The sequence below is a fragment of the Lagenorhynchus albirostris genome, chromosome 1 (assembly GCF_949774975.1).
Source record: "Lagenorhynchus albirostris chromosome 1, mLagAlb1.1, whole genome shotgun sequence".
In the NCBI taxonomy this organism is placed as follows: Eukaryota; Metazoa; Chordata; class Mammalia; order Artiodactyla; family Delphinidae; genus Lagenorhynchus; species Lagenorhynchus albirostris.
Window position 1 is genome coordinate 167,352,969 of NC_083095.1, and position 22,116 is coordinate 167,375,084.

General features: G+C 46.5%; 1 protein-coding gene across 1 annotated transcript in view; it reads right to left on the reverse strand.

Annotated features, from left to right (window-relative positions):
- Positions 1–9,955: 9,955 nt before the first annotated feature.
- IL2RA (interleukin 2 receptor subunit alpha) overlaps positions 9,956–22,116 on the reverse strand; it is a 42,711-nt gene continuing 30,550 nt past the window's right edge. Inside the window, exons 3-8 of the mRNA XM_060121003.1 lie at positions 21,029–21,142; positions 18,420–18,641; positions 17,191–17,277; positions 16,777–16,848; positions 15,512–15,578; positions 9,956–10,231 (exon numbers count right to left, since the gene is read on the reverse strand). Of these exons, the coding sequence (XP_059976986.1) occupies positions 10,207–10,231; positions 15,512–15,578; positions 16,777–16,848; positions 17,191–17,277; positions 18,420–18,641; positions 21,029–21,142 (587 nt within the window). The 3' untranslated portion in view covers positions 9,956–10,206. The remainder of the gene's footprint in view (positions 10,232–15,511; positions 15,579–16,776; positions 16,849–17,190; positions 17,278–18,419; positions 18,642–21,028; positions 21,143–22,116) is intronic.

Here is a 22,116-nt window from a genome sequence, read left to right on the forward strand (position 1 = left end):
TTTGTTTTAAATTCTACCCCAGGATTCCATTACCCGCTTCTAGGAGGGGGGACGTCTCTCTTCCATTTCTACCCCGATGTCTCCAAGTAGTAAGTGAAGGTGTCCTGTTCCAGGCCCTGAGGCTGACATCCTGCAGGTCCTTGGGTGCCATCAGGTCCTGGCAGGAGATCCGCTGACATTCTTGGCCTCAACTCCCTCCCTGCACCCAGGCTCCTTCCTCGCTGAGGCCTGGAGAGTGTGCGGTCCTTGCCCGCAGTCCCCTCTGGTCCCCATATGGGCACCTGGAGACATTTGGATTCTGTTCAGGCCACGTTCGCCCCGAGGGGAGCTCAGAGCTTAGACCACCTCTGGAAGCTCTCTCTGGCTTTTCCCGCTTCTAACGGTGCAGTATTTGTGTTCCTGCCTACTCTCAAAACAGCCAGCCTTCCCTAGGCTCTTTTTTTTTTTTAAACAGCTTTATTGAGATATCTTTGACATATAGAAATTATATACACTTAGGATGTACAACTTGATGTTTGATACAAGTATACATTATGAAAATATCACCAGGATCACGCTAATAAACGTCTCTGTCACTCTACGGTTGCCCCTAGGTTCGTGGGTGTCCCAATTTAATGGGGTGCCTGTATCAGAACCTACCCCCTCCGCAGAGCGTGGAGCAAGGGAAGGTAGAGGCGCTGAGCTAGACCGCACCCCTTCTCTTCCTTCACCTTGAGGAGGACCGGGGAGAGTGTGCGTAGGGAAGGAAACCAGTTCTCCCGGTTGTCCCGCAATCCCCCACCTGTTTTGTCCCACACCTGATGGAGTGTTCTTTGAACAGCAGATTAACGTCTGGTGACTTTGTTTTCATGAGTACGAGTGTAGGTGGTTGCAGGGGCACAGAGGAGAGTTTGGTGCCTTAATCTCTAGCTCTGCCCAAACATCATACTTTACATATCACCCTATCACATTGTCTATGGAGCCGTCTGTCTGCAGGTTTCCCTAGAGTGGTGCTACGTATTTGTAAAACAAATATATGGAAAACTCAAAGTCCAAGGGCCCTAACAGAGGTTTCAACACTGTCGTCTTGATCTACGTGGACTGGATGTCCCGCTCACTGAAATTCACATGTCTCTGGGTGTGTCTGGTGAACCTATAGGGACAGGATGCAAGAATCTATTTGCAGTTTTGGAGAAGTGAGCCCAGGGGACAAGCATAGCGAGGAAGGAAGGGAGGACATCCTTGTGTCTGTCTGAGACTGTCCCGTTGGTCTGGCCCCTTGGCCGTGAGTGAGAACCTGATGGCAGGAAAAGCTATAGGCATGAGCTGAGGGTACAGGATTCACGGAGGACTTGGTGAGACTCCAGGGCACATGGAACTTGTTTTAGAGCAAATACAGTCCTGACAACCAGATCCCAAAGGTGTCTGAGTGAGACGGGGTGTGTGTGTGTGTGTGTGTGTGTGTGTGTGTGTATGAGACTGTGAGTGTTATGTGTGTGCCCATGGGTGTGTGCAGGGCTAAAGTCCTACACTAGCAGGTAGAGCAAGAGCAAGGAACTCTGGGTTATCACCAACAGCCTGGCTTGGTCTGAACCTACTGGCTTGTGAGGCCAGAAGACATTTCAGTCAGAGACCAGTCCCCTACCCCAACACCCCAAAAACCCAGAACCCTGCCAGGAATTTCAGACAGAAGTGAATTCTTTAGAAAGCATTTTATTGGGGGGTTAATTGAAACTGCACATATATGAAGCGTACAATTTGATATGTTTTGACATGTCTGGACCTGTAAAACCACAATCACACAAATGCCCCTTTGTAATCCTCACTCTGCCCCTCCCTGCCCCTCCCCTGACAACCTGCTTTCTGTCACTGTATATTAGTTTGCATTTTACAGAAATTTATATAAAACAAATGGAATCAAGCAATAAATACTCTTTAAAAATTGGGGTTAAAAACATAAAACACAAAATGCACCCTTTTACCCATTTTTAAGTGTACAGTTCGTAGCATTAAGGACATTCAGAATGTTCTGCAACCATCACCACCATCCATCTTCAGAACTCTTTTCATCTTGCAAAATTGAAATTTTGTACCCGTTGAACAGTAACTCACCGTTCCCTACTCCCTGCAGCCCTGACAACCCCCATTCTACTTCATGTCTCTGATTCTGACTACTCTAAGTACCTCATATTAGTGGAATCAGACAGTATTTGTGTTTTGTGATTGGCTTATTTCATTAGCACAATGCCCTCAAGATTCATCCATGTTGTTGCATATTGCAAAATTTTCTTCGTTTTTTAAGGCTGCATAATATTCCATCGTGTATATAGACCACACCTTATTTATCCATTCATCTGTTGATGGACACTTAGGTTGCTTCCATGTTTTAGCTATTATGAATAATGCTGCCATGAACACGGGTGTACAAATATCTTCTTGAGACCCTGCTTTCAGTTCTTTGGGTTTATACCCAGAAGTGGGATTACTGGATCATATGTAGTTCTATTTTTTAGTTTTTTGAAACTCCATACTGTTTTCTGTAGTGGCCGCACCGTTTCACATTCCACCAACAGTGCACAATTTCTCCACATTTTTGCCACCACTTGTTCTTTTTTTTTTTTTTAATTTAAAAAATTTTTTGCCTGCGTTGGGTCTTTGTCGCTGCACACGGGCTTTCTCTAGTTGCGTCAAGCCGGGACTACTCTTCGTTGCGGTGCGTGGGCCTCTCATTGCCATGGCTTCTCTTGTTGTGGAGCATGGGCTCTAGGGCGCACACAGACTTCAGTAGTTGTGGCGTGCATGCTCAGTAGTTGTGGCTCACAGGCTCTAGAGCGCAGGCTCCATAGTTGTGGCGCACGGGCTTCGTTGCTCCGCGGCATGTGGGATCTCCCCAGACCAGGGAACCCCTGAACCCATGTCCCTTGCAGTGGCAGGTGGATTCTTAACCACTGCACCACCAGGGAAGTCCCATTTTTCTGTTTTTTTTGATAATAACCATCCTGATGGGTGTGAGGTGGCATCCCATTGTAGTGTGAATTTGCATTTCCCTAAGATAAGGGATGTTGAATATCTGGGAATATACTTATGGCTGATTCTGGAGGAAACTGTTGCTGCCATAGAAATCAATGCTGTTGTAACTGCAAAAAATTTTGGAGCCTATAGTGGCAGTCAACCACTGTTCTCTTTACCAAGGCTGCCAAAGGCTGCTGGAGCCTACAGCCATCTCTCGCTGATGCAGATGCTGCTAAAAGCAGAAAGGAAGGTTTATGGCTTCTCTTTTTTCATCTGCCTTCCAAACTCTTCTTAGGACTTCCCCCTGGCCACCTAGCCCATGGCTGGGGCAAGAGCATCTGGGAAGTGTAATTTGCAAAGACCCAGCCCCTGACAGTCGAGAACAGGATGTGGAAGGACAGAAAGTTATCACATATCTGCTGCTGCATCTTTTACTTCTTTGCTGATTAATGGTATTTACCTGCACAATTAATCACTTCGCTCTAAAGCATTTACTCCACTGAAGATTTCAAACACTTTATACCTTCTCTTATTAGGGTCTATTCTATCAAGGTAATCTGAAGAGCTTAAGCCAGATTTTCTCTTCCGAGTCTGCTAATGGAAAACACATAGCCACCCACCTTGCGTGACTGCTTGAAGGTAGTTATTAGCCTTTTTTTTTTTTTCCAGATGGAATATTCTCTTAACCTACCCTCGTATCAGTAGGATAACATCATATAACTAGGATAACTTACTGTAGAAGAAGAGGTCATGGGTTTTGCATGGCACTCCTTCAGAGGAGGAATGGAATTACAAAGGGATTGGCTTTGAAAATCTCAGCAGCTGTCTCTTTCTGATTCCTGACTAGCTGGAAAGCACCGTCTGCTAGGAACATCCCCATGTGAGCCCATATTTTTGGAAAGCCTTCAGGGACACCTTAAATTAACTACAGTCATTCTCTGAAGATGAGTAAGAGAGTAGTCAAATTAGTGCAGAAAATTGATGCCATTGTCTCTGATATACTTGTTCACCTCCTGGAGGGAGAATTTTTTTAGATAACATTTGTGGAACAGAAAACATGTACTTACTTGAAAGTCTGCTTAAATGTCATATGCTTATGTATATGTATAGCTGATTCACTTTGTGATAACAGCAGAAACCAACACACCATTGTAAAGCAATTATACTCCAATAAAGATGTTAAAAAATAAAAGGGGAATATTAAAAAAAAATGTCCTATGCTAATTCTTGTCCCATTTTCCACTGAAAATATTTTGATACCGTTATGACTGTATAAGCCAAATTTGGGGGAGGTGCATGTAGGGTGGATGATTGTTATGGGATGTTGATACAGCTGCTCTAATGAGGGCAAAGGTCACAGTGGCCTAAAGGGAAGGGTATTTCTTTCTTTTTTTTGTTTTGGTAGTTACAACTGTTATAAATATCACATCTGCATTTTATTTTTTTAAAAAACTTTTTATTTTATATTGGAGTATAGTTGATTAACAGTGTTGTGTTAGTTTCAGGCGTACAGCAAAGTGATTCAGTTATACATACACATATATCTATTTTTTTTCAAATTCTTTTCCCATTTGGGTTGTTACAGAATATTGAGCAGAGTTCCCTGTGCTGTACAGCAGGTCCTTATTGGTTATCTATTTTAATATAGTAGTGTGTGTACATGTCAATCCCAAACTCCCAATCTACCCCTAGGGGAGGGTATTTCTGACTCATGTCCAGTGCAAGAGTAAACAGCTGTGGCGGGGCCCCTCCATATCAGACATCCAGGCTCCTCTGGTTTTATTTCCCTGTTAATGTGTAGTTTTTAATTCCACTGCTTGTTCGCTCCCACTACCAAGACCACCTGCCAGCCAGTGGAAGAGGGGAGGAAGGGCAAGGCACACCTGTTCTCTTCAAGGGCACCTTAGAAACTGCTCACTTTACCACACTCATGTCTCACGAGTCAGAACTTAGTCACGTGGCCCATTTAGCTGACGGGGAGGCTGGCAAACGTAATCCTCAGCTGGGGGAGGGCTGTGTTCCACTAAAACCTGGGCTTTCATTACCAAGGAAAGACTGGATTTAGGGGTCATAGCAATCTCTGTCAGAATATTTATTTTCCATAGTTGTTTTAAATTCCCAGTCTGACATCTCTGCCATAACTGAATTTGGTTCTGATGCTGGCTCTGTCTCTTCAGGCTGCATTTTATGCCTTTTAGCATACCTTGTAATTTCTTTCTTTCTTTTTTTTTTGGCTGGGCTGCGCGGCTTGCAGTATCTTAGTTCCCTGACCAGGGATTGAGCCCAGGCCCTTGGCAATGAAATCGCCGAGTCCTAACCACTGGACCACCAGGGAACTCCCTAGCATGCCTTGTAATTTTTTATTGAAAGCTGGACGTGATGTACTAGGTAAAAGGAACTGAGGTAAGTAGGCCTTATGGTGTGAGGCTTTGTGTCTGTCTGCCTAGGAATTAGGCTGTGTTTAGCGTTTACTATACCTGTGGAGGCTGAAATTGCCTATGGTGTCATTGTTTTTATCTCCCTGGCTTTCCCTGGGTTTTCTCTGCATTTCCCTAGAGACTTTTTCTTAAATAGTGTCTAAGATGTGTGGGTCTTTGGGCTGTGTTTCCCCGTTATTATACAGGAGCCATACTGATGTGATGGTGAGTTGTGGGGGAGGGATTGTTTTACAATTATCTTACAATTGTCTTACAATTAGGGGTTAAGTCTCCTTAGTGAGCCTGGGGCTGTGCTTCTCCCCCAACCCCTCAGGTGGGATAGAAAGCCTGGATAGGAATCCAGGAGTCTGGAGTTGATATTTCCCTTTTCCCGTGTGCAAGGTAGAGCAGGTCAGAATTGGGCATTTCCCTTCCCTCTGGTGTGTTAGGCTTAGATAAAACCCCAGATAGTTAGGGAAGTAGTTTCTCCCAGGGACAGCCTCCTTAAGGAGAGCAGAGTGTCTGGTATATTTCAAAATTGGTTCCTTTGCCCCCTCCCCCTGCTGCAAGCATGAGGGGGGTTTCTCTGACCGTCACCATGAGGACCTGGGTCACCCCCGGGAGGTAAAACTCATGGAGACGTAGGGCCTCCTATGACTGGACCCCTGGAGTTTATACCTCCCAGACTTGTGCACACCGAGCCTCCAGCAGTCATGGGTTTAGGTTTCCCTGCCCCAGTGTCTGCTCCAGGAGGCCGTTGATTCTTTGCATCCACCTGTCTGTCCCTTCACTTTGGGGGCAGAGCTTTGCCCTGTGGCTGACGATCTGAGACGAGTCACTGGTGTTCAGTTTGTTCAGGCTTTTCTTCTTACCCCAGGCCTGGAAACTGCTCATTTGCTTTCTGTCTCTTTGGAGCTGCCTATTCTGGACATTTCACATAAAAGGAATCATACAACATGTGACCTTTTGTGTCTGGCTTCTTTCACTTGGTACAATGTTCTTTAGGCTCATCTATGCTGTAGCCTTTATCAGGACTTGATTCCTTTCTATGGCAGAGTCATATTGCAGTGTGTGGAGAGACCATGGTTTGCTTATCCATTCCTCCGTTGGTAGGCCTTTTGGGTTGTTTCCATCTCTTGACTGTTTGGCTGTGATGCTGTTATAAGCAGTTCTATACAAGCTTCTGTGCGGACAAGGGTTTTCTTCCTTCCTATTGAACATGCCCAGGAGTGGAAGTGCCAGGGCCACCTGGTAATTCTTTAACTTTTTGAGGAACAACCACCACAATGGCTGCACCATTTTACATTCCCTCCAGCAATGTATGAGGGTTCCTATTTCTCCACATCCTTGTCAACATTTGTTATCTCCTCTTTTTTTTCCCCTTAAAGTCATCTTAACAGTTATGAAGTGGTGTCTCACCATGGTTTTGATTTGCATTTCTTTTTTAAAAAATTTTTATTGAAATGTAGTTGATTTACAGTGTTGTGTGAGTTTCAGGTGTACAGCAAAGTGATTCAGTTTTATATATATATATATATATATATATATATATATTCTTTTTTTACATTCTCTTCCATTATAGGTTATTACAAGATATTGACTATAGTTTCCTGTTCTATACAGTAGTTCCTTGTTGGTTATCTATTTTATATATAGTAGTGTGTATATTTTAATCCCAAGCTCCTAATTTATTCCTCCCCCCACCCCATTTTGGTAACCATCAGTTTGTTTTCTATGTCTGTGAGTCTGTTTCTGTTTTGTAAATAAATTCATTTGTATCATATTTTTTTTTTAGATTCCACATATAAGAGATATCATATGATATTTGTCTTTCTCTGTCTGGCTTACTTCACTCAGTATTATAATCTCTAGGTTCATCCATGTTGCTGCAAAGGGCATTATTTTATTCTTTTCTATGGCTGAGTAATATTCCATTATACATACATATATATCTGATTTGCATTTCTGAAATGACCAATGATGATGTGCTTGTTAGCCATCTGTCAGGACCTCTTCATATTATTAAAAAGTATTGAGGCTCCTCAAAACTTTTTGTTATGTAGTTACATCTAGTGATACTTATCATACTTAGACACTAAAACCAGGAAATTTAAAAAATATTAGTTATTAATTCTTCTATAAACAGCAGTAGTAAACTCATTATGTGTTACCACCAGAGCGATGACATCATCACATATCATGTAGCTTCTGGAAAACTCCACCATACATTTGTAAGAGAATGAGAGTGAAAAAGGTAAATAACATCTTAATCACAGCTGACCCTTGAACAATACTGGAGTTGGGAGCAATGACCCTCTGTGCAGTAAAAAATCCACGTGTGAGTTATAGTCGGCCTTCCGTATCCATGGTTCTTATGTATCTGTGGTTCCTCTATATCCCCGATTCTGCATCTGCGGATTCAACCAACCAGGGATTGTGTAGCACTGTAGAATTTACTTTAAAAAAAAATCCACATAGGGCTTCCCTGGTGGCACAGTGGTTGAGAGTCCACCTGCCAATGCAGGGGACACGGGTTCGTGCCCTGGTCCGGGAATATCCCACATGCCACGGAGCGGCTGGGCCCGTGAGCCATGGCCGCTGAGCCTGCGCGTCCGGAGCCTGTGCTCCGCAACGGGAGAGGCCACAACAGTGAGAGGCCCACGTACCGCAAAAAAAAAAAAAAAAAAATCCACATGTAAGTGGACTCATGCAGTTCAAACCTGTGTTGTTCAAGGGTCAACTGTATTATGAAAAAAATTTTGATCTCATGGACCTCCCTCCCCCAAAATGAGTAATGATAATCCAGTTTTATTCAAGTAAGATAAATAAGATTAAAAAAATTTTTTTTCTGGTCTTATATTCGTGTTAACATTAGTTTCCCCAGAAAACATATACTTGGGGGATGTTGATGATGGAACCTGATGGTACTTGGTTGGTCACAGAAAGGACAGAAAATGGTTCTTTAATCTAGATATGGACCTGCTGACTCCTGCCCATTTTTTTCATAACATTTTCCTGCCCTTTCAGAAATGAAAACTGGCTGCTGATTTAAATTTTTCATTAATCTTCATTATGTGATTTTGTTTAACCTGGACATCTAAGTCAACTGATTGAGAATTGAGATTTTTGGCAAAAGTCTGAATCTGCACTGAAATCTCAGCCCCTGAGGCTGATTTTTCCAGTGAGAGTTGAGGGTGGGAGGCATAAACCCCATGGTTCTCAAAGTGTGGCCCTGGACCAGCATCATCAGCATCACTTGTAACCTGTTAGAAATGTAAAGTCTCAGGCCCCACCCCAGACCTGCTAACTCAGAAACTCTGGAGGTGGGCCCAGCCTTCTGTGTTTTTTGTTTTGTTTTTTATTTTTGGCTGCGTTGGGTCTTCGTTGCTGCACGTGGGCTTTCTCTAGTTTCAGAGAGCGGGGCTACTCTTCTTGTGGTGCGTGGGCTTCTCATTGTGGTGGCTTCTCTTGTTGTGGAGCACAGGCTCTAGGTGTGTGGGCTTCAGTAGTTGTGGCACGCTGCCTCCGTAGTTGTGACTTGCGGGCTCTAGAGCGCAGGCTTGGTAGTTGTGGTGCACGGGCTTAGTTGCTCCACAGCATGTGGGATCATCCCGGACCAGGAATCAAACCCATGTCTCCTACATTGGCAGGCGGATTCTTAACCACTGGCGCACAGAGATGTCCCCCCTTCTATGTTTTAACAAGGCCTCCAGGTGATTTTGATTTGCTCAACGTTGTGCTAACAGTTTGAGGATCACTAGTGTGACCTTGTCCATAATCACATGCTCTCCCACCCCACTCCACCCCGACTTCCTTCTTTCTTTCCTTCCATAAACATTGAACGTATTGCTCCCTTATCAGTGTTTTTATGACACTTCTTTGAAAATGTACACATTTGCACATTGTGTGTCTGTCTGTAAACATCAAATTCATGCTGGCCAAACACAGAGTATCATTTATAGCAATCCAAGAGAAACTAACTCTTGAAGTGGCCCATTAGTCATGTACAGCTGGAGCTTTTTGACCGGAATAATCCATTACCTAGGATCTAGCTTATCCCCCTTCTCCTGACATTAACTCCAGTGAAATCTTTTCAAATATTGAAGCTCCACAGTTCCAAGGGCTTGGTTGTCCTCTTTTGGTATTACCCAAAGACTATTCCCCCATGGACTCTGTTCTTTAGAAACTCAGAATTGAAGGTTCAGTGGAGGGGGGCTAGTTTAGAGCACTGAGCTAAGGTCCAAAGCATTCCTAGTTACCAGTCCAGAGTTCTTAGGGGGCATTCATTAAAGGATGTGATCAGGAGAATGGGCTAGTCAACCAGAGGCTGGGAAAGGACCTACGTGGACCGAGGAGCAAGGTCCAGTTACATAGGGTAGAGAGCGTGTGTGTCTACTTACATTAGTGCTAGGGTTTTCCTTGGGATTTCTAAACTGGGAAGTTGGGATGAACTTAGCATGAAGCTACTCTTCTTTGTATTATACATGGCATGGAGAGAGTTCCATGCCGGTCATGCTTTAATGAACACATACACATGAAAATGGGACCAAGAGTTCTGGTTTTTCCTCCCTGTTCCTCCAGTGACCTTGGACTTGCTGCCTACGTGCAGGTCAAGCTCGCTCATTGATACTACAGAGCTGGCTTCACGATGGGGTTGCAGGTGCCTGGTGTCCTGTGATGTGACTTCAGAGCTTTGCAGAACCCATGGGATCAGGCGATGCCTCTTGGATGAGTGTTCAGCTGCCTTGATTTTGATTGTGGTCCATGACATCTGCGGGTTCTTCTTGCCCTTGGTTTTCTAGATTGTCCTTCTATTCTTCTTCCTGTAGTGATATAACAAGTCATAGTCATGGGTGTAATGCCACACCAAGAAGAATGTGGTCTGCGCCCTAAACGGATGTGGGTGGAGCATTCAACAGAAGCCCCCATTGACCCGCTAACTTTAAATCCCACCCCAGGATATTGTGACCTTCCCACATGCTGACCACCCCTCTAGAGATCAAGACTGGCAGCCCTGGGGTCCTCACAGCGTGATGGTCCAATCATTGTGCGGTGAGTGGGGCTGAGAAAGAGCCTGAGACCCAGACCGTTACAGGTGTGGAGGCTGGGTGGGTCTTAGGGAAGGGGCTACAGGAGGGGGTCTGCTCCAGGGCTACTCCCCACGGGGTACATGACCCTCATGTTACACGTCATCCTCGTGTGTAGTGACAACAGTCCCCTGTAACACTCTAACATCTGGTGTCATCCCCAAGTCAACCCTCTTCCTTAACCCTCACTTCTGATCCGCCACCAAATCCTGCTAACTTGACTCACGTATTTCTCGATTTTTTTCTCCTTTTTTTTAAAAATTTATTTTTAATTTATTTATTTTTGGCTGTGTTGGGTCTTCGTTGCTGTGCGTGGGCTTTCTCTAGTTGCAGCGAACGTGGGCTTTCTCTAGTTGCGGTGAGCGGGGGCTACTCTTTGTTGCGGTGCACGGGCTTCTCATTGCAGTGGCTTCTCTTGCTGTGGAGCGCAGGCTCTAGGCGCGTGGGCTTCAGTAGTTGTGGCTCGCGGGCTGTAGAGTGCAGGCTCAGTAGTTGTGGCGCACGGGCTTAGTTGCTCCGCGGCATGTGGGATCTTCCCAGACAAGGGCTCGAACCCATGTCCCCTGCATTGGCAGGATTCTTAACCATTGCGCCACCAGGGAAGTCCTTTTCCTCCTTTTTAACTTATGTCCACTGACCTAGTTCAAGCTCTCCTCGTCCCCTGTGTGGATTTATTCCATCGTAACATAATCAAACTGCCACCACCGTTACCCACCGTAACTCCAGCCTCTATTGTGGCCAGACTGTTCAGAGGGCCAGTGCTACCATTTATCGCATAATCGAGCTTCTGTGGCTCGCTGTCGTCCTCAGGATCGGGCCCGAGCTCCTCAGTCTGGCCTGATCTTCCAGGCCTTGGTCCTTGGCCATTCCCACAGCACCACTGTCACCACTGCCCCGTGCACTTTACACCCCAGTGTTCAGAACTGCTAGATCCTCCCAGACGTCCTCGTGCCCTTCAGGCTGCCTTACGTCTCCTCCTGCCCCTCTGACTTGCAGCTTCTCCTGCCATTCTTTATCTGGCCGCTGGTATCAGCTCTGAAAGACTTCTGGGTGTCCCCATATAGGATTAGGTTCCTTTCTCTTCGTTCCTGTAACACCTCAACCTTAGGCTTTAACAAATTACATTTAAAGTCTCAATTTTTTTCCCCTTCTCCTCCACTGATCTGTAAGCTCCTGAGAGCAGGGGCCATTCGTATTCATCCTTAGGCCCCTGGCAAGTGCCTGGTACATAGGAGATATTCTCGTAGTCATTTTAAAATTGAGATATAATTGACATAGAACGTCGTGGAAGTTTAAGGTGTACCATGTGTTGATTTGATGCATTTATATATTGAGATGTAATGAACACCGTGGTGTTAAAGCTAACACTTCCATCATATCACATAACTGTCATTTCTTCTTGGTGGTGAGAACATTTAAGATCTAGTCTCTTAGCAACTTTTAAGTATATAATACAATGTTGTTGATTATAATCACCTCTGCTGTGCATTAGATTCCCCAGAACTTATTCATCTTCTAACTGCAAGTTTGTACCCTTTGACCAGCATCTACGTAGGAGATACCCTATCAAAATTTTTTGGAAGTATACGGAAGACAACAGCTGCCTAAAAGGAATAATAAAACCAACTAGCTGTGCTAAGGGGTTTTCATGAATTGAAAACTCCTAGTTTTCTAGCTTGCGCTGTACCATAAGAACTTTCTGTGGTGATGGGAATGTTTTGTATCTATGTTGTCCAATAACGTGGCCATGTGTGGCTATCAAACACCTGAAATGTGGCTGGTGCAACGCGTTGACCGAATTTTTAATTGCATTTAATTTAAGTTTAAACTTAAATATCCACACGTGGCTAGTGGCGACTCTATCAGACAGTACAATCCTAGACTTCCCCAGCCCTTCCTCAGCCCATGGGAACATCTGGTTACTTCCTAATTTGCTCAGAGCTCCCACGGGGCAAGGCTCCAAGAACTGGTGTGTTGGCAAATGTTTAACAACCAGCTGTCTGAAAAAGGCTGCCTGTTTCCATGGTGTAAAAACTCCCACCACTCCCAGTTTCAAGCTACCTTGAATACAGAGTTGGGGAGAGACGTGCAGTATAAAACCATCATATAGATAGTATTTCCTTGATACAGATACACAGATGCAAATAACCCTGAGAATAAAGTAGTAAAATGCAGTAAAACAATTAGAAAGTGATTAATTTTGAGTACTTATTAACTTTCTCTTTTAATAAATTTATTTATTTATTCATTTTTGGCTGCATTGGGTCCTCGTTGCTCTGCGCGGGCTTCTCATTGCGGTGGCTTCTCTTGCTGTGGAGCACAGGCTCTAGGCTCGCGGGTTCAGTAGCTGTGGCTCGTGGGCTTCAGTAGTTGTGGCATGCGGGCTTCAGTAGGTGTGACTCGCGGGCTGTAGAGCGCAGGCTCAGTAGTTGTGGCGCACAGGCTTAGTTGCCCCGCGGCATGTGGGATCTTCTCGGACCAGGGATCAAACCCGTGTCCCCTGCATTGGCAGGTGGATTCTTAGCCACTGTGCCACCAGGGAAGTCCCTGACTTTGTTTTTAATATAATTTATTTAACTGTAAGTTTATATAATTTAATTTTTAATAATGGCTATGCTTAAAAGCAGTTCTCAAAATTCCAGAACATCTAGCTTTTGGCTCTCAGGAGCTGGGGTAAGTCAGCTCCCAGTAATTGCTTTAAAAAATTAAAAAAATCAAATGTAGTATTTCTGTTTGGCCACAAGAGGGCACCATCAGATGAAATTCAATTCTAGGAAGGCTTTTGGACCAGCTCTCTGGGTCAGTTTGAAGTGTCTGTTTAGGTCTCCTGGAAGACTGCAATTCTGGGAGATCTTGGAAACTCATATAGTTTCAGGCAGTTCTTGGTTTCACAACATCAAGTCCAAACCTTTCCCACTCCCAAATAGCTTCATCCCTTTGTGTCCGAAGGTTTGGGTCTTTAAGCTACCAAATACAAAGATCCTTGATAGGTATTAGATCCTGTCAGTGAGGGAAGGAGAGGATCTGTCTGTGCAGTAAAAATAGCGTCTTGGGCAAGTTACCTGCATCATCTCACAGAATCCTATAAAAACGCCTCAGGAATTGGCTAACACGTAGAGGGATTGGTAGGCTGCCGGGTATGCGAATAATTCCTAACACGGCAACCCTAGAGGGCTTCTCCTTTGCGTTGCAATCATTTGTGCTTTTTAATTGACAGAAGGAAAACCAGGAGTTTATCGTGGGCCTGACGATCAAGATAAGAATGGAAGGAATCTGATGATTTCTCTCTGGCTAGGCAGGCTGGGGGGTCGGAGGGCTTTGGTTCTTGGCGGGGGGTGGGGGGGTGACTCTGTCTTCTCAGGGTCTTCTGGGGGGTTTATATCAGGGTTGGCAGAGTGCACCCGGTGAGGAGGGGGTAGGGGATGCCCTGGGAGGTGGGGAGAGTGACAAGCTAGGTCTCCATAGTCCTCTGTCTAAAGGGAGGGAGAGACTGACTCTGTGTGTGTGTGTGTGTGTGTGTGTGTGTGTGTGTGTGTGTGTGTGTGTGTGTGTGTGTGTGTGTGTGTGAGAGAGAGAGAGAGAGAGAGAGAGAGAGAGAGAGAGAGAGAAATGATTTCACTCTCTTGATTCTTAACACTGTTAGTGCAGTGGGTCTCAAAGTTTGGTCCCTGGACCAGCAACATTGGCATCACCTGGGCATTTGTTAGACGTAAATTTTCAGGCCCTACCCCAGACCTGCTGAATCAGGGACTTTGGGGGTAGGCTTGGCAGGCTCTGCTTTAAGAAGCCCACAGGGAATTAGGAATTTGGGATTAACAGATACTATATATAGAATAGATAAACAATGAAAACCTACTGTATAGCACAGAGAATTATATTCAGTATCTTGTGATAACCTATAATGGAAAAGAATCTGAAAAAGTATATATATGTGTATTTATATATATCTGAATCACTTTGCTGTAAACCTGAAACACTGTAAATCAACTGTACTTCAATTAAAAAAAACAAGCCCCCCTGGGAGATTCTGATGCACTCATGGTTCAGAACCACGGGTCCAGCTCGGGGTTGTCTAAACTGGATGTGTATGTATTAGATGCGACTGAGGAGCTTTTAAAAAGTACTAACATCCCAGTAACAACAGGGCACACAGTACGTACATTGTGGTCCCATTCACATGAAATGTCCAGAACAGGCAAATCCGTAGAGATGGAACGTAGATCAGTGGTGGCCAGGGAATGGGGGGGGGGATGGAGAATTGGGAAATGTGGTGTTTCTTTTTGGGGTGATGGAATGTTCTGGAATTAGATACTGGTGGTGTATACGCAACAGTGCTGAAAACCACTGAATTACACACTTTAAAATGGTTAAAATGAAGAATGTTATCTCAATTAAAAATTAAAGTACTGATGTCTGGGGCCCACCCAAGCATTGGTATTTTTTAAATCTCACCGGGTTGTTCTCCTCTGCAGCCGGGAGAGTTAATGCAAATAAGTCCACACGTGGGGTCGCGTGGGTCAGGTTCCCGGCCTAGGGGCTCTGGTGTGAGCGTCTGCATTGGGGGGTGAGGAGCGCAGGAGAGGACCAGGGCTGACGCTGCCCTTGGTTCTCCGCTGCCAGGTGACAGGGGCAAAGAGGTCCTGGGCACTAGACAGAGGTTGCAGTTTGGGCCTCTGCTGTGCAACCTTGTCCACGTTGCTTAACCTGCCAGGGCTTGTAGCAAAGGTTTCAGGTTGCCATAATGTTCGCAAAATAAGCATGGACCCTGGCATACAGTAGGCGCTCAGTGGATGTTCGCTTCCTTGGCTTTCCCATTTCCCTGCGGCTGTAATTCTGTGGGTCGACTCTGGGAAGGCGTGCACTGGCCAGTTCTCCCTCTGCTGCTCCCCAAACCCCTGGTGGTCAGGGAGGAAGGGGGTGGGCTGGGGGGGAAGGGGTCCCTGCCCCGGTGCTTTCCTGCGCGGCGCTCCCCTCCCCCCAGCGTGGGCGGGGCTTCCTTGCCCACCCGGGACTCACCATTTCTGCTGCCAGGTGAGGCCGGTCAGGAGGAAGATGCTGATGAGCAGCAGGATGCAGCCGGCCACTGTGGACGGAGAGGAAGGTCAGGGGAGGGGGCCCCAGGGCTGAGAGAGCCCGTCCCCTTGTATCCGTCCCCACCCCGAGCAAAGGGCTCGCTGAGAGGCGAGCGCTGCGGTTTTTGCCGCCCCTTTTCAGAACGCGGCTCCCTCCCGGCAGAGTTTCCCTGGAGGCTCCAGGACCAGGGCCTGGGGGTGTGGACTGGAAGGACACAAACCTTTCCTCAGGGGGCTCCACTCTTTCTGTGGGGAGCAGCTGACAGGCACCCTCTTCAGAAAGGTTCAGAGTCCCTGGCCTCAGTTAAAGAGCCCGTGAGTGAGGCCCACGATGGGTAAAAGAAATGTTGAAATATAAAGATGCATGATAAACACTTAGCATCTCCTGAAAGTGTTGTTTCCCAGATGCTTCTTTCCTGTGGTCCTGAAGCTATCAAGTTATCCATACGTCCATCTGTCTATGTGTCTTAGACGTGCCTCAAAGCCTGTTTTGCTCCACTCACCCCCTCCCCTTATGAGATATAATTGACATGTAACATTGTCTAAGTTTAAGGTGTGCAATGTGTTGCTTTGATACACTTATACATTGCAAAATGTATTGTAATTACCATTTCTTTTTTGGGCCAAGAACATTTCAGATTTACTCTTAGCAACTTTCAAGTCTACAATACAACATTGTTAGCTGTGATCACCACGCTCTACGTTCAATCTCCATACTTGCTCCACTTCTCACTGGAAGTCTGTGCCCTCTGACACCCGCCTCCCCATTGACCCCACCCCCAGCCCCTGGTCACCAGCATTCTGCTCTGTTTCTAAGAGCTTGGTTTTGGTCTTTGTTTTGTTTTTTTCTCAAAGCCCGTTTTTGCCTCCCACCAGGAAACACCTGGAGTGTTGGTGGCATGCTTCTCTCTTCCGCTGGTTCCACCACATCCCCGCACCCTGGCCTCCCCTCACACGCAGGTGCCGGGTATTTTGTCCTGTAGGATCTGGTCGGGAGGCACTCGTTGAGGCTGGTTTGAGACCTCACTCCTAACTCACTACAACCGGTGCCTGTGATTCCGAGTCATGTTACTATCTGGATTCGTCTTTGACTTTTATAAACATTATATAGTGTAAAGAGCTAGTTTATAGTAACTAACCAAGCAACTCACCAACCCACCAAGCAAACGTCCCCTGCTCTCTGTCTGGTGCACGTTTGTCACTACCCACCTGCGATCTGATACTCGGTTGTAAATATGAACGTATCCATGGTCGCGGCCACTTCTGTGGGTGTTTGGAAATCTGTGCAAAAGAGAGAGAAGGGTGCTGGTCACTGCTGGTCGTGGGGCTGCACGGGCTGGGAGAGTCCAGGCTTCTCGGGGCTGGGGGCTTGGAAGCCACTGGAGAGCTAGGAGAGACCAAGGGAGCCTGGGGCCAACATCTGAACATTTCATTCTTCTGCCTCGAGGCGCCGCCCTCATCTTGTTTCTCCTGTGACACTGGCGGTGTTTGAGGACTGGGAGGTTGCCCGCAGGTGTGTGATCATCTCTAGTACCTACGGGCAGCTCCAGGCCAACTCCTCCCCTTATCCTGCATCATGGTTTAATAGCCAACCTTTTATCTTCCAAGAAACTCCAGCCGTACCTGTGGTACCTGCCATCCTCGTTGTTAAGGGAAAATCAGTTTCACTGCCAGGGGGAGCATCCGTGCTCTCCTGAGGCTCTTCATCACCTGGAGGAGAGAGTAAGGATGCTTGTGGAACAGAAGGTGGGGCGTGGAGGTCTCATGTCCGCCCCCTCCCTGTCCTCCTCAGCTGACCCCAGATGCACTAGCTGAGGTGTGAGTCTCAGTTCTCGGTTCCCCATTGGGGTCACAGCGAAGTGGCTCAGTGGCCACAGCAGAGCAGGAGGGAGGGACTTTTGTGACCCTGACCCTGGCTTTCTACAGAGCTCAGCAACTTTCTCCCCACGCTGCCTACTCAGCTCTGGTTTCCTTCTGTGGCTTGGAAACGGGTCATCATAATACAAATACCACCAAACCATTAAGCGAAGTAGAAATGCACAAAAGGAGAGCTTTTCTCTGTGACAGGTTCCCCGTTGCTCGTGGACACGCCTGGCGTGCAGTGTGGCTCATGGGGGTCAGGCTATGGGAAAGAAACACAGAAGCCTCCCTAGAAGATCCAAGAGAGAGATGTGGGGTCTGGGAAGCGGGGGTGAGCAAAGAAACCACTAACACTTAGGGTCAAATGGAAGTGACTTTTGACTGTAGAAATAGTAAGACTATTTCAGAATGAAAATAGCAGAAGACCTCAACGTAGGTGGCTTGTCTGCATGTGTGAATGAGCGTGCATGCGTGTGCATGTGTGTTTGTGCTTGAAAAGTCCCTTCCCTGCACATCTGCACTTTGGCAAAGCTCAGGTGGGACTCACACAAGAGGAGGGGGCATGCTAATGGTGTGGCATGGCACAAATAATGGATTTACATTATGTATCAGCAAGTTGGAAATGTGTGCGTGGCATGTGGACTTTCCTTTTTGAATGAGGAAGTTTTGGTAGCTTAGAGTCAGAAGGAAAATTTCAGGATCAGCTAGAAAAGGGGGCAGCAGGATCACCAGTGAGGTAGCACCCAGGGGGCTTCGGAAGACCTTTCTTCCTCTTCCATCTCCTGCTGTTTATCCCCATCAGGGTACAGGGGACCTCAGGTGATGAAGACCTTGGAGTTTATCTAGTCTGTTTTCTAGAATGAGAAAAAACAGAGGCCCCAAGAGAGGAAGAGACTTGCGCAAGGTCACGTAGCGGGTGGGTCAGGGATTCCAGGCTGGTCCGCCCGACAGAAGCAGCAAGGTGGTGGACCTGGCGGGGGGCATCTCCATACCTGGAAACTGACTGTTCTCCCCTTCACTTATGCACTCAAGCTTGGGCTGGGTCCACCTCATGTTCCCATAGATCATCTTGCAGGTGCTCTTGGTAGGGCCTCCCTGTAGGGGCCTGAATCCCTGAATGCACTGGTAGTAAACTGTCTGCCCCGCCATGAAATGGTAAATTCTCTTCAAAGGTTCACGTTCATATTCCCATGGTGGAGGCTCCTGGCAGTGACCTGGAAGAGGGAAAGGAAATTCCAAAGGCAAGCTGGGGAGACATTGTGAGTCCAGGTTGCCTCTTCCTAGAGACTGGACCATGGTTCTTACTCTTTTCTTTGTCCCTCCCTCCCTTCCCTCCCTCCCTCCCTCCCTTCCTCCCTTCCTTCCAGTAAGTATTGATAACATCTATGTGTTAGGACCTTTGCTAGACATGTTGTGAAAAGGCATAAAGACCCAGTCCCCCTGCAAGGAGCAGACAGTGGATCTGGTAAGGAAGCACATACAGGCAGAACGTGGTGAGGATGACAGCCAAGAGACAGACGCTTGCTCTCGGAATGCAGAGAGATGAGCAATTACTTCTGCTGATGGTGAGAGATTTGATAAGTAGACAGGCGTGCGAATGGTGGTCTCAGTTTAGGGCTAAAGGCAGGCTCAAGCCAATCTGGGCCAATGAAGTGTGGAGACCGTCTGGATCCCCACTGCTAAGTGCGTTGCAGCTGGTGGTCATCTTGGGGCCACGGCGGAAGGACTGGGGACAAATCCAAAGCCAGGAGGAGGGGAACACTAAGATGGTCTTGGAGAAATGGAGCCTGATCCCTGATCAAGCCATGCCTGAAGCTTGACCCAGGTGGGCCCTTTTAAGGGCTCTGAAAACTCCCATGCCCAGTAACTTTCCACTTACCCAACTAAAACCCAAGCCTGGCTGACCTTTAACCTCAGAGATCATGTCCTGCTCTGATTTAATCCCAGAATCCAACCCCTGCCCCCGCCAAATCTGGACATATGGACCACAGGTCCCTCTAAGCCCAGAAGTGTGAAACTGCATATATGCTCTGACCTTCCACAACCCCAAGGACCCATATAACCTTCCCCTGTGCCCTCTGTAACCCTCTGCAGCAGGAGGCCGAGTGGTCCCGTCCAGGGTGGTCTGCTCAGTGCAGCACCTTGCACATCATGACTGAACGTGTGTTTCAATCTCAGAATCAAATTGCCTTTACAGTCAGTAAAATTCATAACCATCTGAACCCATTTGAATTGGGTTTGCTTCTTTCAAGTGAAAACCTCCACGTTAAGACAATCTGTGAAGTATCCCTTAGCCAGAGCCAGCTGGTTATCTCTTGAGTAAGGACAGTAAACTTTGACCTCTTGAGAAAACTTTCAGTAATTGTGGAAGGTGATGCGGGAGAAACAGAGAGAAACAAATAATTAAATGTGTTCGGAAGCCTTGTTCCAGCACAAAGTCAGAGTGAAAAGGGCTGGAAACAGCATGTTGCAGAGTAGTCCTTGGATTAGTCATTGGGTTTTAGTTTTTTTAATTAATAGAAGCTGAAAATAAATTCAGACTAGTTTAAATAATCAGTAGCAAGATCCCTGTTCTAATTCAGGAGACCCAAGGCCTTATTTCAGTCCTATTATGTGAGTTTAGCCAAGTCTTTAAATGTCTCTGTGTCTCAATTTATTCAGTGAATTGAAGTAATATTTCCTGCTCCCTGACTCACTGGCTTCTGAGGTTCAAATGAGATTATATACAATGTTGTAAAGTTCTTCGTAAGGTTATAAAATTAGCATTGGACCATGGGGTCTCGTAAGGTCAGCTGGTCCCCCACAAGGCTCAGGTTTTCCTAATGGACTCTCTTTCTTCCTGATGTTATGGCTTGACTTCAACATTTTTTTTTTTTTTTTTTTGCGATACGCGGGGCCTCTCACTGTTGTGGCCTCTCCCGTTGCAGAGCACAGGCTCCGGACACGCAGGCTCAGTGGCCATGGCTCACGGGCCCAGCCGCTTCGCAGCATGTGGGATCTTCCCGGACCGGGGCACGAACCCGCGTCCCCTGCATCGGCAGGTGGACTCTCAACCACTGTGCCACCAGGGAAGCCCCAACGTTATTAATTTTGGGAAGTTGGGGCAGCAACTCGCTAGGCCACAGCCTATTAGCTAGGAGGTGTTTATCCGCAGCTTCCAGAGGCACCAGTGTGGCACCGCCCACTTCACCACCCTGTCCTGTAAGGAACGTCTGGAAGTAAATTGCTTTGCTTGGAGTTCACTGCCTTGTACTTAAGGGGAAAACACAGCATCTCTTTGAGGGCAGGGGTGACCGTCTACTCAGGTTTGTATTGTCTGGCCGCAGTGCCTGGCACAGTTTGTCCCCAAACATGCTTTTTGAATTGAATTGAAATGAAGTGAATTGAATTGAGTTCTATTTGGCCAGTTCCCAAACCCGGAGGCAACCCAGAGCCCAGGTTGGCTGCTGTAAGAGTGGCTTGAAATGCTGAGCAAACAGCCTGCAAACACTACACAATAGTTCTCGTCCACATGACATCCTTAGGAAAGAGGACAGCAGGACAGATCCTCCTCCTCTGGGGCACACATCCTGTACCTGCAAGAGAATGGGTCCCCTCTTACCTGGAAGGTTAGCTTGGCCTGTGGGCTGCATTTGGCTCTGCATTTCTGTGGTCGTTTCTTCATTCTGTTCTTTGAGTCCAGGAGTAACTTGTTTTCCTGGAGTCTTAGGGGAGGCTAGAGAGAATGGATGGAATGAAGAAGATAGCTTCACAAAAGTTTAAAAGAGAACACGCTCTTCATGTATTCATTTGCTCAAAAAGAAAGTCTTTCTAGGGTCTGTGATGTGCCAGGCAATATCGGGGGATACTGGGGTTATAAAGATGATCCCCACACACCCTGCCCTTGGGGGGCTCTCAGGGGGCCTGTTCCTGGCCAGTGCAGCACTGGCCTGTCAGTCAGGTTTCCTGTACATGATGTCAGTGGCCTACAACGTGTTTCTGAAGGAGCTGAGATTTTTCTGGAATTGTTTGTGTCTGTGTGTCTCTCCAAAAGGGATGCCATTCTGGCCATCAACCCCATCAACACTGTAAGTGGGGATGAGTGTGGTAGCGAGAGGAGCTATTAATTCAACAGCCCGCCCACTCCTCTGTTTCCCAAGGCAGTTCATTTAACAGAGAGAGGCCTTCCTAAAGCAATGACAATGGTGCAGCCACTATGGAGAACAGTACGGATGTCCTTAAAAAACTAAAAATAGAGCTACCATATGCTGCAGCAATCCCACTCCTGGGTTTATATCCAGAAAAGACGAAAACTCTAATTCAAAAAGATACATACACCCCAATGTTCATAGCAGCACTATTTACAATAGCCAAGACATGGAAGCAACATGTCACCAACAGATGAATGGATAAAGAAGATGTAGTGTGTGTGTGTGTGTGTGTGTGTGTGTGTGTGTGTGTGTATAGTGGAATACTACTCATTCATAAAAAAGAATGAAATAATGCCATTTGCAGCAACATGGATGGATCTACAGATTATCATACTAAGTGAAATAAGTCAGTCAGAGAAAGACAAATATCATATGATATCTTTTATGTGTGGAATCTAATCAACAGTGCTAATAAACTTATTTACAAGACAGAAACAGACTCACAGACATAGAAAACAAACTTATGGTTACCAAAGGGAAAAAGTGTGGGAGGGATATA